This window comes from Centroberyx affinis, unplaced genomic scaffold, assembly GCF_046629955.1.
Source record: "Centroberyx affinis isolate AG114_WGS23_722 - 3 ecotype Tasmania unplaced genomic scaffold, CSIRO-AGI_Caff_v1 ptg000843l_1, whole genome shotgun sequence".
NCBI classification, from domain to species: Eukaryota; Metazoa; Chordata; class Actinopteri; order Beryciformes; family Berycidae; genus Centroberyx; species Centroberyx affinis.
The window spans coordinates 52142-66886 of NW_027279439.1; the positions used below are offsets into that span (position 1 = coordinate 52142).

Sequence of the window (14745 nt, forward strand, 5' to 3'; positions counted from 1 at the left end):
GAGCATCAATAAATGCACTAGAGGGCACTGCTCCCTCAAACAGTTAGCCACAATGGGAAACAAGGATGATGGAAAATGTGCTGTTGTGCTATAACAATGACAGTCAAGAGCAACAGAATACCCCCATTAGTTAATAATGACAGTCAAACTGATTGAATGAGTGAAGTCAACTTAATTAAAAGCTAGAGGGCAAACCTCTAAAAGCTAAAAAGAATAGTAAAACATCATTTTAAAGGTTTATTTGACAGCTCAAGAAATAGCAAGCTCGACTAGCAAGCAGGGTGGGGAATTTCATACTCACTTGGAGCCAATTCAAGTATTTCTCACATTAATGAATCATCAGCACATTAGTCACAGCGAAGATGTGCGTAGTTGTGAGGTAGATCTCAGGTGTCCAATCTCAGGAGCTTTGCTGCACTGAGCAGCACATTATCATCTCTGTCTTCTCTGTAAAGAGAGGGAGATGGATCAGAGAGGGGGCGAGCGGGAGGGGGGAGGCGGGGAGGTGCGAGAGGGGGTTGGAGGTGTCACCGGGGTGATTGTTCAGTTGGAATACCAGCATCCACATTCCCACGATGGAGCTATTAATAGTCCTGCTTCAAAAAGACATGAAACTGCTCACTGATCATCTGAATGCAACAGCATCTTCTGATGTTAGACTCCCTGCGGAGCCAGTTTGTTGCACTTCAGGGATGCTGCGCAGAGATAGAGCCAGAGATGTCGGAGCCACGCACATACATTATGTTCATATATCAGTCTATGGATCAGCCCTTAGTGGAGCTGTGTGTGTCATCAATCTGGTTCTTGGCCCGTCTGGCTGTTTCCACGGTTACCAATGATAGTTGTGGAGGAGGAAAAGGATAGAATTGTGACGTTAGTTTGTCATTTGAAAGGTGCTTTGTCAAGATTACGCTGTGGAAATTATAGTTTCGGACGTTAAGACGTTCATCACGTATTTAACAATTATGTGGAACAGATGAACAGACAATACTTAAATTGTTCTTATACTGCTGTGTTAAACCATTGAAGTGTATAAAAAGAGTGTTAGATGCTCAGGCTCTAATTGAGGTTTCAGTGACAGCGCTGAAACACTGTCTAATTAAGGCTTCCATTTTAACAAGCAGTTGTGCTTGGGTATGTGCTGCGTTTATTCTCTGACTCACCGACCGCTGGGCCAGAGAACCACAGACGTTGCCCTACTCATAGCATAGAGACATGGCACGACCAAACATTGTTATAATTAAACGTGAGGCATGACGTGTGTGGTTGGACGCAGATATGTTAGTAAGGTTAAACCTGTGGAAGTGGGTCAGAGTTTTGAGTCAGATGAGGCACACCCTGCTCTCCATACATGTGCTCAGCATCTATCAAACCTGCTGGTTCAAGCTGTCTGGAGACGACCCATGACGTCTTGCTTCAGCCTCATGAATGTTATTAAAAATTGAAACCTGCGTGTATCTTTGTCGTGTCTGCGTGCGTGGGGGTGTGTTGATACGTATGTGTGTGTGGGTGTGCATTTCTGTCTGGCCCATGCTGGGGGTAACTCAGGGGCAGGGAAGGAGACAGACAGTGTGAGGTCACATGTCCCCGACTGTTGTTGTCTCCGCTTTCCTGTTTGTCCGCGAGGAACAAACGCTGTGTTGTTTACGTACCAGACCCCTTTGTCACTAGCACTGTTTCTCTCTAGTTCTCTCCATCCCTGCAGTGGTGGAGGACAATGATTTTCTGGTAAATGAACAGGAGTTGGATTTTTGCGCGAGTTGTTCTCTGGTGGAAGTTTCTCCGGGGGCTTGGAAAGGTCAGTGTGTTTGTGGGTCAGGTAGGGGACTGTTAAGGTCAGGAGATGAGGAGACTAAAAACATGCTGACTACATGAATGTCTATAGGAGCAAAATGGAGAAAAGAATAATAGGAGAAAAAAACATCTGTTTGTAGAGAGAGAGAGAGGTAGAGAAAGACAGAAAGAGAGAGAGAGTATGAGAGAAAATGAAGTATGAATGTGATTATTAAACAGGTAATGACAGGGAGAATACCTGCATGTGTTTTGGACCTGCTCAGCCACCGCGGTTGGGCCTCTGGACTCCAAAGGCAGTGATGAAGACATTGACAACCACTATGATAAACACCAGGCCTGTGGCCAGGTTTTCCATAATGTTCAGCCTCCAATGCTTTTGCTCATCATTCAGGTTCCACCGAACTGGGGACACAAACAGAAAATACACTTTAACAACACACACAAACACACACAAACACACACTCCATGAAAGTCGAATCAACTGTCAACAGTCTCCGCTATACTATTCTGGGACTTAAGCCAGCTCATCATGACACGCTGGTTTACTGTCAACCATAAATCCGTGAATACGTGATTCTGGATGCTGAGACCCCAAAATGTCAACGATTGAACCCAAAAATATGCAGAGTATCAAATGTTTATGTGTGATAAGAGCCACATGAGGTTAAAGGAATATACCTTTACTGACTTTCTACTACGCATCAAAACTCCATCAAATATCTGGAAGGCATCCTTGTCATTCTTAAGCCATAATCTGTCATTGTGGATTTAATAATGTAAGACTGGCGGAGAAATAATTTCTTTGTTATTTTCAGACAATAAAGCATCTGACAAGTAGCATCTGACTCAAAGCGCACAGCAAGAACCATACAGTGAGGACTGGAACTCATCAAGGCAAGCTTACAATTGACATATAACACTGCTTCAGTGAGTTTCTGCTCAGTGTCAGTTTTATAACGTCGACCTACACAGAAAGTGATGTTTTCATAATGACATAGCAACTAATCCAGGTTGTCATCATCATAGGGATTGGCCTATGAATAATGTAAAATAAAGGAGTGATTAAGGAAATTCAGGGAAAAAGCCATCTATGAGTTGCAGGTGTCATATGATGTGTGATGTGATGTGATGTGATGTGTGTGTGATGTGTGTGTGGGGGAGGGGTATACAGTGGCTGTGACTATGCGGCCACATGATGTGTGTACATACAGTATGTGTGTGTGTGTGTGTTTGTGTGTGTGTGTGTGTGTGTGTTTGTGGCAGATTAACAGAGGTTAAACGGTGTAAGGACCCCCGCCTGTGTGCCTGGCTGAGTGTGTATCTGACCTGCCTGAAGGGTGTGTTTGTGTATGTGTGTGTATGTGTGTGTGTGGAGGGGGGGGTGGTATGTAGGCCACTCACAGTACGCACCACTGGCTCCATTACATAGAGCTAGAGCTGGATCCACAGGAGCGGGAGGGGAGGACCGGGCTGTTGGGGGGGGGGGGGGGGGGTCAGAGGATTTGGGAGATGGACGAGTGGATGACTGAGGGTCAAAGGGGGCAAGTGTGAACGAATGTGTGATGACTCTCACGTGCTGACTGACCTTCTTTTTGACACATGGTCCTTGTGTAAATCTTATTCTGGGTGATAATTAGCGTAAATATAGAACAAATTGAACACAATTGACATCTCTCTGTTGTAGTTCCATTTCAAGACAAGCCATGTTGAAATATACAGAAAGAGAGGCTCAAGTAATTACAGCAATTTCTAGGAATGAAACTAAACCAAAGAAGAATAGGGGGCTTAAAATACTTCACAGTCATACATTATTGATTACTTTAAGGATGTGAGGATGTTAAGGATTGCTTTATCTCTTTGGTTCTAAACCTTAACAGCACAAGAAGGACAATTACTCTCTCTGAGAAGATATAGTGTGATAAAATATGAGTGAAAACTGGATATTGATACTTTATATATAGTTCCTTCTCAAATACAGAGAGGATGCTGACGAGATTAAAAGATTCCTCCATATAGTCCTGTTAGAGCTGAGATGAGTTAAAGCACATAAAGACCCGGCTAAAGTTCACTGACCTACTGTTCAGTCTGTCGGAGGAAAATTAATTGCAGTCTAACCTATATTGATATTTAGCATCCTAGCCCATCTTCCTGATTTAAAGGACCTGTTTTGTCCACCACAGATGCTGCCGTCTGTTCAATGCAGACATCCTTGAAATCACTGGATTTGGGAATAGATGGCACTTTTTCATTTTAATTAGGTGCTTCCTTGCCATTTTTTTTTTACTGCAAGATATTCATAGACGTGGACATGTAGCCTACACATGCAGCATGCTCACACATGTACACACACACACACACACAGCAACACACAACTAAACTCACCTCCCACGAATGCTGACAGCAGCACTAAAACACATTGAACTCTGACCTGATGGCAGGTCTGGTTGCTATGGTTACGGTTGTTTGTCAGGAGACAGTGGTGAAGGGGGTGTATTACAGAGCAGGAGGTGGTAGGCTACATAATAAGGCTACAGTCTCTCTGAGGGAGAGCGTGAAGAAGATGAAACACAAAAGGGCAAATGGAGGTTGAAAGACGTGAAGCTTGCCAGACAACAAACAAAGGCACCTCTGGTATATGAAAAACACAAAAGACGCTGTTGATTCTCTCACCTATGAAGATGAGCAAGACCCCAACAGTGACCTGCAGACAGAGGGAGATGGTGATGAGGGTGATGATGGGAATGTAAAGGTAGAAGTCTGACCCCTGCTCCAGCACTGCCTTCAGCTGGGAGGCGTTGGCCATCAGCAGAGCCACGTCCAGCATGCTCTCAGCTGCACTCTTCTTATTGGCATAGTGGTTCATATTCAGAGGGGATGGGCTGTCGGGCCAGTCATCTGGATGCGGGGCCTAGGGACATGAAGAGACAGAAACTCACTGGCACAGAGATAACATGTATGGCTATGAGAAAATTCTAGGAAGTCTTTATCAATGGAAGTAAGGCAGTATGTTTTATGCTATATTTTGTTTTCCCACTGAGAGACAAGACAACATATTGTTATGACTAACAGTAACTTTGTGCTTTCCTGTACATTAATGGTGAGGATATGGTGATCATACTAGCCTCATTAGTACAACACCCAGCCATTATGGAAGAATGACCTTTGACAACAGATCCATTAGTAGGGCGAAGAGATAATGACACACTAACAGTCCCATTAACACGTGGTGAACATGGACATCCATGTGGAGTACGTAAGGCTTTCCATTAAGCACTGTCTCAGATGAATGCATACAGTATGCACACTTCCTCACTTCCTAACCCTATGCTAAGTGCAAATTTCAGCGAGCTATGAGCTCATGTGTTTCTGCGAGCCTGAGTTGCACTCTCTTCACCCGATTCCACTGAACTGCATGATCTGTTTGTTCACGTTCCAAATCAAAGCAGTGTGTCTGTCTTGTGTTTATAAACATACTGGTAGTGAGTGATGCTGTGACCATTGGGTCATGTCCTGCGGGGGAACTTTCTATGAATCTAAGTCTTTCTGTTTAGCCAGTGGTTTTGAAGCCCTTTCTCTGAGGACACGCATTTTATAAATAACGCAACACAAAAGTGGTGTTGCAGAGCATCTAGCAAAATTCACCCTAGCACACGGTATTTTTTTTATATTACTTGAGTTATTTAGGTATTTCCTGTCACTCAGTGGGTAGAGGATGGCACTAACACCAGTAGTGTTAGCAATTTTATTCCCGCATGCTAATATTGTACACATTCAGGGGATTGTAATGCGCTTTGGATAAGTGTCCATGAATCGCAAGTCATTTTAATCTTCCCATGACCAACCTTTAGTTACTGACCCAAACTTTGGAAATCACTTTGCTAGGCTACATCTCATCTGTGAGGCACCAGCAGTTGATTACGTGAATGTAATAATACTATGGGATGACAGCATGCTTGTGTGAGGAAGTTCAATCATTTGCTTTAAATATTGATTCTATCATGAGTGAGTGATGATGTAATGAAAGTGTAACTGTTTTTTGTGTGTCCACTCTGTCCCAGTGAACTCTGTACCTTAAAGAGAACAACATGTACTCCGCCAACAGGGTTGCAGATTAAATAGTCTGCTTGTTTGCTAAAAAAGTAATTGCTCTGTTTTAAAATGATGAAAGTACTTCTTAATTGGAACCACTGCTGCTGAATGAATGCCCATCTGGACCTGTGGATCGAATGCCTGCACAGCTTAGCACCATCCGTGAAGATTTTGCCATTTCAAGGCCAGTCCACTCTCTGCTCACATGAAATGATCAGCAGCGTTGTCGATTCTCTTCCTCAACCTTGTAGCCTTCCCGTTTTTTCACTCACCCCACCCCTGCGGCTGCGGAGACAGCAGACTTTTAAAGTGTCAGAGATGAACTGAACCACAGAGCTGGTATGGACCATCTTCCCTCCGCTCCAGGAATAGAGACAAGGGGGGCGGAAACACACTTGAGAGATGTTGTGTTTGTGGAGAGAGAAAAGAGCAGCACCCTCTAATTTGCTACAGGGTACAGCTGAATTACCATGCCTTTAGGAGATATACAACAATCAGCTGGCATGGTGTAGTTGATGTAAAGTAGTAAGTAAGTGTGGTGATGGTGATAGTGATGGTGTGTGTGTGTGTGTGTAGGAGGTGGGGGTGGGGGCTTGTGTTAGTGGCCTGGCTGTAATAATTATTTTGATGAGTTGTTTCAATCCTGTGTGATAACTACCTGACAAGCTGTTCTCTTAATAAGCCATTGCGTTTTAGCACATGGGTTGCATGTGTCACTTTCCAAGTTCCTCATTTGGCCTATCATTTTACATTTCATTATTTGGCTTAGCCCCAGGTGAACATTGCAGAGGCAACCGAACAACAGCTTCAAAAAAATGTCTTCCTGAGCTTTCTCCAACCCCTTTTCACTCAGGAGTCACAATGCCACACAAAACAACCCATGACAAGGAATAAACAACTCTCCAAAACATGTTTCTCTACATTCCATGAGAAAAGCAATGCGACGTGGTATAGTGCCCTTGTGACTGTGACTTGTGCCAAACGCCACAAATGGTACACTGTCATGACGTGTCAGGGTCACCCATTCTGCTCTCAAACACTGAACACAGGCTTTTCAAAGACAGCCCTTTATCCCCCTGTCAACAGACCTTAGTCAGATAATGGCTGTTGTGAGATCACAAGTTTGAATGGTCTATCCTTAAAAGTGCAGTCAGTATGTCCAGTAACACAGCACATTAATTTTCTCTACAATTCACTGACAAATATGTAGTGCTCTTTCTTGACTTCCCAATACTCTTTGTGACAAATAAACCGGGCGACCCAGAGTGAGGATCACTACTAATTCATCACAGCAGAGGAGCCGTGTTCTTCAGAAAGATATGTTTGTGAATATAGGCTACAGTATAGTACACTCACTCACCAAGCACTTTATTAGGAACAGTGTTTTCCTAATAAAGTGCTCAGTACTAATACTGGGTAGGTATCAGCTAGCAAAGTGACATCTGCCTCCAGGTTGGACGTGCTGCATTCTGAGATGCTTTTCTGCTCACCACAGTTGTAAAGAGGTTATCTGAGTTACTGAAGCCTTTCTGTCAGCTCCAACCAGTCTGGCCATTCTCCTCTGACCTCTCTCATCAACGAGGTGTTTCCATCCGCAGAACCGCCGCTCACTGGATGTTTTTTTTTTTTTGCACCATTCTGTGTAAACTCTAGAGACTGTTGTGCGTGAAAATCCCAGGAGATCAGCAGTTTCAGAAATACTCAAACCAGCCCGTCTGGCACCAACAACCATTCTGATGTTTGATGTGAACATTATCTGAAGCTGCTGACCTGTATCTGCATGATCTTATGCATTGCACTGCTGCCACATGATTGGCTGACTGGATAATTGCATGAGTATGCAGGTGTACAGGTGTTCCTAATAAAGTGCTCGGTGAGTGTATACTATCCAGCCGTGAGTGTAAAAAAAAATGCTACACACTTGAAAACCCAAATTACAGGATACATCTGATTCAGGCCTTCATTTGAATACACTTAAAATTGAAAAACATGGAACACAGCCCACATTTGCATATTTGCACTGACAGCATGCTCGTCTATCACCCAGCCACTACAGATCCATTGTTTTTTTGCCCAACCTAAAAACCAAAGCTTCTCATTAAGTCAATTGCTCTCCACTGGTCCTAGTGTTCAATGCTTATTTTTGTGATGAATTATTCAAAGTGCATTCCTTGTCTGAAATAGACTCATGGGACCCCTGAAGAGAGAGAGCAGGAGGAGGGTGTCGGGGGATAGAGAAAGAGAGTGAGAGATAGAGGAAGTTGTTTTAAGTCTGTATTGCCTCTCAGGCCTTGACTGTGGAATCTCAAGTAGATATAACAGTAGCTAACAATATCCTAACATCCTTATATCCCCTGAATTAGATTAGGGATCATTTCAGGTGTCACTTGTTCCTTCCTATGTGGGTAAGGGATAGTGGTTCAAAGAAAGTCCCAGGGTGTCGGTGTCTGACTCTGTCCTCCTTCTCCTCCATAGCAACCCACCTCCCTTTCACCAGGTGTGAATGAAGCTTTGTCGCTGCAGCCCCACCGGTGTACAGCACCAATCCCATCATAAATAACTGTCATAATGACTTCCCTGCAACCAGTTACAGCACAGAAGACCACCTGCTTTGATCTACAAGACCCTACCGAGGCACTGCTACAGGCAGTGATTTCTGCTTGGTGAGCTAAAGGTCTACAACTAAGATTGAATCCAAACCTAAAACTTAATGTAACCATATCAGCACTTTTTCAATGTGTATTCTAATGCCAGCTACATTTTTGGCTGACTTCCAAGCAAAAGAAATGAACCCATTCAACTTCCTGTTGAATATTCACCTAATCCTAAACTTTCCCCACATCATCACAGTATAGTGGCAATTGATCACAGTTAGTCAGTTTGTTACCCAAGCTAAATTACTGGTACGTCAATTAATGTGGGAGTATGCCATGACTAATTTCTTTCCAGTTAGTTCTGTATCAGACAAGATGTAGAAAGCTCTTTGCAGCAACAATGCAAGACATCAAGGCATGCTGGGACGCTGCATGTATTGTTTATTTCCTGGATGGTGTATGATGAACAAGCAAATGAGCCTGCCTCTGCAACTGCATGGGTGTGTTTCCCTTTGGTCTTTCTTTTTTTTTTTTCTTTCTTCATACATCAGCACTTCTTTGCTCTCCATCCATCAAGTCCCATCAGCAGCCTCCTTCTCTCGTTCACCTCAAACTCTGGCCCTCTTCCAGTGGGGGATCGACCCAACTGTAAATCTAATTTCCATGATTCTCTGTTGGGCTTTTAGTTTTACAGCCTTGCACACTGCAAAGCAAACATGGCTTTCTCACGGCACGTTATGTCCCGCTATGGCACTCAGGGAATGAAACAGTTGCTCATTCCAGACAAAGTCGCAGTGTAATGGCTAGTAATAATCAGACAGCAAGAAAGAAACAGAGACGAAAAGATGAGCTAGGAAAGCTGAGGAATGTGTCAGCAGAGGAATTAGAAACCTGTGGAAAGTCTGCATTAAGTCTGCTGTCCACAAAACACCCATGGATTGATTCCTATCGTATTGACTCACGCTGTTGGGAGACACATTGTAAATGACACCAATTGCTCATTTTATCGAGCGTATGGATATTCCATTCTGCATCTGTTGGCTGTCTGACAGTCGCAGGGAAATGTCTCTGGCTGCCAAGGTCTCTCGCTCTCTCTCTCCTCTCTCTCTCAAACACACACACATACACATCTCTGCGAAATTAAATGGAGCTATTAGGACAGTGACCGTAGAGATGGCTCAGTAAAAGCCCATTCCCTTGCCCTGTAAAAATGGATGCAGCATATTGGATGCAGTTCTGAACTGGGCCTATATTGTAATAACTTGGAAAATGGCAACTTTAACCACCACATAAAACACAATAAACACTCTATCAAGTTAACAGTTGGCCCTCAATCCAAAGTGCTGCGGAATGAAGTGGGGGTGACATTATGATAACGTTAAGTGTGTGTGTGTGTGTGTGTGTGTGTGTGTGTGTTTTGGCCAGTGAATTGGAAACAAAGGGGGCATTCATTATTCATAAGGTCACTCAAGTGCCAACAATACTTTCCTCCACCAGAACCAGACTGTCATCTGACCCAACCCCAAGTAGGCATGCCTGCACAGGGATGAGGATCTCTCTCTGAACGTTTTTAATTCACTTTTTTTCTGTGTGGACATGCAATTTATCCCACTTAGCCTATTTTTTCGTTTTCTGAAATTTGCACATTATTTCCCCTTCATTATGCATGATATGTCAGAAGATGGCATGAACATTCAGAAACCATGTCACTTGTTGGATCTCTACATTAGGCTATCTGTAAATATCACTCTATTTTCCCCATTCTCAATTGCAGGTATATCTACTTGAATATATCTATAATGGTTGCAAGAAAGAATTTGATAAGCTAAGCATGTAATGGCATCAAAATATTCCCCCAATTAGATTACTCTCATTTCTTTGTGCAACCTACAACTTATCATAGCAATAGGCTATATTCTCATTTCACATATAGGCCCACTTCTGAATATATTGAGACATATTTCAAGATATACAAAAATGGCCAACAAATAATTTTATGGATTCACATTCATTCAAAATGTAGTTTGAGTGGCTAAAATATATGTTGGATATGCCTACAATCAACAGCCTAAAGCAAGAAAAAGTATTTCCAGAGCCCAAATGAATTTGATCTACAGCTACAAATCAATTGAAACATATCTCTAAGCGTAGGCTAGTCTGTACACCTATGTGAAATGTAGACTATTTTTCGCAGTATGATATGATGTGTCATGTTTTCCTGGCTGGAGGTTACCTCTCAATAACCCCCGGCATTACCGGTGTGCTTCAACAACCTATTGTCATAGCCTAGTATGGCTGATTATGCCATTCACTTGTTTCCCTTATGAAGAAAGATCCTCAGATGTCTTACCTCTGTCCCACTTCCTCTGCTGCCGCTCCTGTTCATCATTTCCCCATAAATGATAGCTCTGAGAATATAGTCGCAAAGTCTAGATCCGTTGTAAGGCGCTTTTGGGAAGACGAGACCTGCGTGCAACACCCAAGCCTATTTGACATAGTAGACATCTAGAGTTTTTCTATTAGGGTGGCATAATAATAATAATTATAATAAGTATAACAACAACAATAATAATACTAATAATGATAGTAATAATGTTTTTTATTAAGTCCTCCTTTGTGGACTAGCCAACTGAGCTCTGTTTGAGAGTCACTAAGAGACAGAGAAACAGAGACAGACGATTCGAGGAGGCTGCGGAGGGCGTGAGAGAATTTTTTTTACAAGCGGCTACGTGGATTTTATACCTTTTGACCGATTTCCGGCCGCTTTGCTTTTTAGTTACACAAATTCTCGACTGCTGTTTGTCTTTTCGTGCTAAATATGTTTAAGCCTTGCTGATGCACAGCGCAGCAAGAGGTCGTGGCTCTCCAGGCTGTCACAACGTGCTGTTTGATTGGGTGGTCCTCCAGTCGTTACCAGGGGCGTGGAACAGCAGGCTGAATGGGAAACACATTTGTGCCTCTCACCGGCATATTAACCGAGCGAGGAGAGACGGTGACGAGTGAAACAGTTGTCCACGTAAATTAATTGCTGAAGGGACGACAGGCAAACTGAATTCTGCCGTTTCTCAACGCGGCCCACGCTTCAAAACCGACTGGTCGCTAACTGCACGCTTCACACACACAGCAGCTACGAAGAAACACTGAAAAGACTCGGCATCGTCCCCGCTTTTTATCACACCGAGGAGAGGGATGCGAGGACTTGGAAGGAGATAAATCACACATTCGCCAACATTTTTGTCGTCATGGGGTCTGTGTGTAGTTAACCGAGAGCGAATTGAACCCGAAGTTGTGCGTTGTCCCTGGATATTGTCCATGAAAACGAGGATGTATAGATAGTGCGTTTAAAAGTCCACCTTTTGTCGTGGACTATCAGCTAACGTTAGCGAGGTTTTCCTAGTAACAGCTACTGGCACTGGCAGGTCAGCTTGTGCTGTGCTGGCGTGAGTTCAGCCAGGTTGTTTGGCTGGTTTTCCTCCCATTTAATATGGTAAGTCGTGCCTCCTTTCCCTATGTTGCTCAATATAACTGTAACGTTAATGTGTAAATGCTGATATGGTGACAGTTGGTAGCTAGCAAACGTTATTTCTGAATCGGCTAATGTCGTCCGAGCCAGCTTGTCAGTTTTTCATGCACCTGGCTCGTACTGATGATGGTTCCTGCTAACACTCTTTTCTTTCAACTCATGGGCTTGTCTCCTCATCCACTTGCTTTTCATGACACGGGGAACTAACTTGCACTCTGTTACAACGGACACGCATAACCCCAACAAATGTCTTCAGCGTTACATTTTCAGTACCTTGCAAACCAGGAATTATTGGATTTTGTGTCTAACTCGCTATATTTCTTTTGCAGCTCTTGTGATCGAATGAAACATCGTCTATGTCGTCCAGCCCAGCGTTGATACGGGCCTTTGCTGGCAAACTGCGTCACCGAGTGGGCGCTGCAGGTATTCAGCTCTAAATCTCAGTGTTGGGAAGTCTAGCCATGGCAGATATCACCTGGGAACCAAAGTGACTGAACTTTTAAATCACCATGGAGCCGGGGGCTGACTCAAACTCCGAGGCCTCCCAGGGACTGAAATATCCATCGGTACCTAACTCTCAATGTGAACGCAACATAAATATGTATGACACCATCGGTGATGGAAATGTCAATAGCGTGGACTCCTCAACAGTAGTCAGAGGTGGGAGTGACCCCAGTGCATACCCTCCCTCCAATTATCAGCGGATTGTGCATCAGCGATTCATCAGGAGAAGTCTGTGGTTCTCGGACTCAGATGAGCAGGCTTTTGAAGCACCAGAATGTGATAACAGGAGTAAGATCCTAAATATAAACCTGCGCACAATAGTTGACAGGACACGGGGGACTAGGTCCAGGATACAGGAGGGGTCTAGCACTGAAAGTCAAGGTGGGCAAAAAGACAGTGCGACAGAGAGCGCCAGTGCTGATGAGGAGAAGGAGAAAGGTGGAGATGCATTGAATGTTACATGCAGCGATGGCGGTAAAACCGCTGTTAAAGCAGCAAGCGAGGAGAACGAGGAGGAGGCCGAGATGAATGCAGTGTCCACATCTCCAGGAGGAAGGTTCCTCAAGTTTGATATTGAGCTGGGGCGAGGGTCCTTCAAGACTGTCTATAAGGGCCTGGATACAGAGACCTGGGTGGAGGTTGCCTGGTGTGAGCTGCAGGTACAGTACTATAACAGTCCACCTGATTTACAACCCAGTTTCTGTGACACCTAAGTATAGTGTCAGTTTTTAGACTAGGCGAGGTACATTAAACAGCCGCACATCACTTAGTGCTGCATTAGGTTAGAAAAGAGGCATATAACACCCTTAGGTGCTATGCTTACAGATGGGCGAGGAAGGCAGTGTTGAACAAAAAATCAAAATTATGCACCCACTTTCAAAACTAGTAATTTGTGATATTAATATTTTGACAAATGCCAGTCTTTTCTTCTCTGTGATTGAAGACACATGGTTTGTTTTTTACTGAGTGATTTCTGTTAGCGGGGCAACGCCTGACTCTCACAGGAAGCCCTCTCCCTTTGCTCCTCTCTCTGTCAATGAGGGTTCACACATCATGACAGTATAATGGTCATGTCTACAGGGAGCTGTCAATCAGCCGGACTCCCATGAGGGAGTCCTCCAAGTTGCAAATGGCTTCCCACTAAATTTTAAATGGTTTACACAGGAAAGATGATTGACAAGCATTAGCCACTGATGTGGAGACACATGCCCGCACTGTAGTAGAGATCAGCAGTTTTGTAAGTGCACAAGGAGAGTCTATCTTGTCTTGCATTACACAGACACAGGAAAATCACTAGCTTAGACTGTGCAAAGGTATTAACTAATTATTTCCGTCCTTTAGAGACTGCAGTAGGGATTATCTCTCTCTCTCCCTCTCTCTCCCAGGAGGCTTAAGAGGACTACAGTAAGCATGATTGGCCCCCTCATAGACAGAATACCATTAGTGTGACCCTTTATTCTCTTTCACCATTCAGGTTAAAACTGATAGTTAAGTTCTAACAATTCACATTCGAGCACCCTTTGTCTTAACTCCAGTCATTTGCCCAGTTGATAATGTGATGACACTGTGTACAGTCATTGTAGTGGACAATACATGAGACGCTTGTGTGCGCTCTGTCCCAGCAGTGTGTCTGTAGGTTGTGAGCTGTGCTACTCCCTGCCTCCCTCCCTCTGTGCGACAGGAGGTAGGCAGACAGGAAGCAGCTGAAGTACGCTGTAGCCTGCTGGGAACCGTGTGGCGGCCCTGTGGCCTCAATGAATACTTTGCTTAGGGTACTGAAAACACACCGGGTCAGTAGCCTAGAGACTAAGGGGTAAAAGAATGCAGGCTACTTGATGCATTGGAAATAATTGACCCTGTTATTTATGACTGTAGCACCACAAAACAATGACACATCTCTCCCAGAAAAGGCTTTAAAGATGTGCTATTGGCTAGGAGTGAGTATGCTTGGATTGTGTCAAGATAGCCCTGAGAGACACAGGATGACTTCACTTGGACGATGATGTCATGCAGGCTGATGGTGGAGGTGAAGAATTCAGTATCTCCCTCAGCTATGTGACGTTTAACCACAATTGGACACAGCGGATGATAGGATATGGAAGAGGAAGCCATTTATTTTATTCCTCCCCAGTGACACATGAAAACTCCCCCTAGTGGACAGTCAATAATAAGATTTTAATCATCATACAACTAGTCATTTTCTCACAGTCATATTTTTGCCGTTGTTGCTGTCTCATAAGA

At 43.8% G+C, this 14745-nt stretch overlaps 2 protein-coding genes across 2 annotated transcripts in view; one reads left to right on the forward strand and one right to left on the reverse strand.

Moving 5' to 3' along the window:
* Window positions 1–370: 370 nt before the first annotated feature.
* Window positions 371–11116, reverse strand: LOC139645311 (ninjurin-1-like). The gene is made up of 4 exons (XM_071521001.1): window positions 10828–11116; window positions 4465–4702; window positions 2033–2196; window positions 371–447 (listed from the first exon to the last, which is right to left on the reverse strand). Exons 1-3 carry the CDS (start codon window positions 10864–10866, stop codon window positions 2054–2056), a joined length of 420 nt encoding a protein of 139 aa, XP_071377102.1. The 5' UTR covers window positions 10867–11116; the 3' UTR covers window positions 371–447; window positions 2033–2053.
* Window positions 11117–11469: 353 nt separating this feature from the next.
* The window catches only part of LOC139645321 (serine/threonine-protein kinase WNK2-like), a 46199-nt gene continuing 42923 nt past the window's right edge, over window positions 11470–14745 (forward strand). Inside the window, exons 1-2 of the mRNA XM_071521012.1 lie at window positions 11470–11964; window positions 12330–13163. Of these exons, the coding sequence (XP_071377113.1) occupies window positions 12510–13163 (654 nt within the window). The 5' untranslated portion in view covers window positions 11470–11964; window positions 12330–12509. The remainder of the gene's footprint in view (window positions 11965–12329; window positions 13164–14745) is intronic.

Bases quoted from the DNA above. Each gene is read 5' to 3' on its own strand.
- LOC139645311 (XM_071521001.1), bottom strand. From the start codon at position 10,866: ATGATGAACAGGAGCGGCAGCAGAGGAAGTGGGACAGAG. The intron at 4,703-10,827 runs GTAAGACATCTG...TCATGTCCCTAG, and splicing joins GCAGAGGAAGTGGGACAGAG to GCCCCGCATCCAGATGACTG. The intron at 2,197-4,464 runs GTGAGAGAATCA...TTGTGTCCCCAG, and splicing joins GGTCTTGCTCATCTTCATAG to TTCGGTGGAACCTGAATGAT.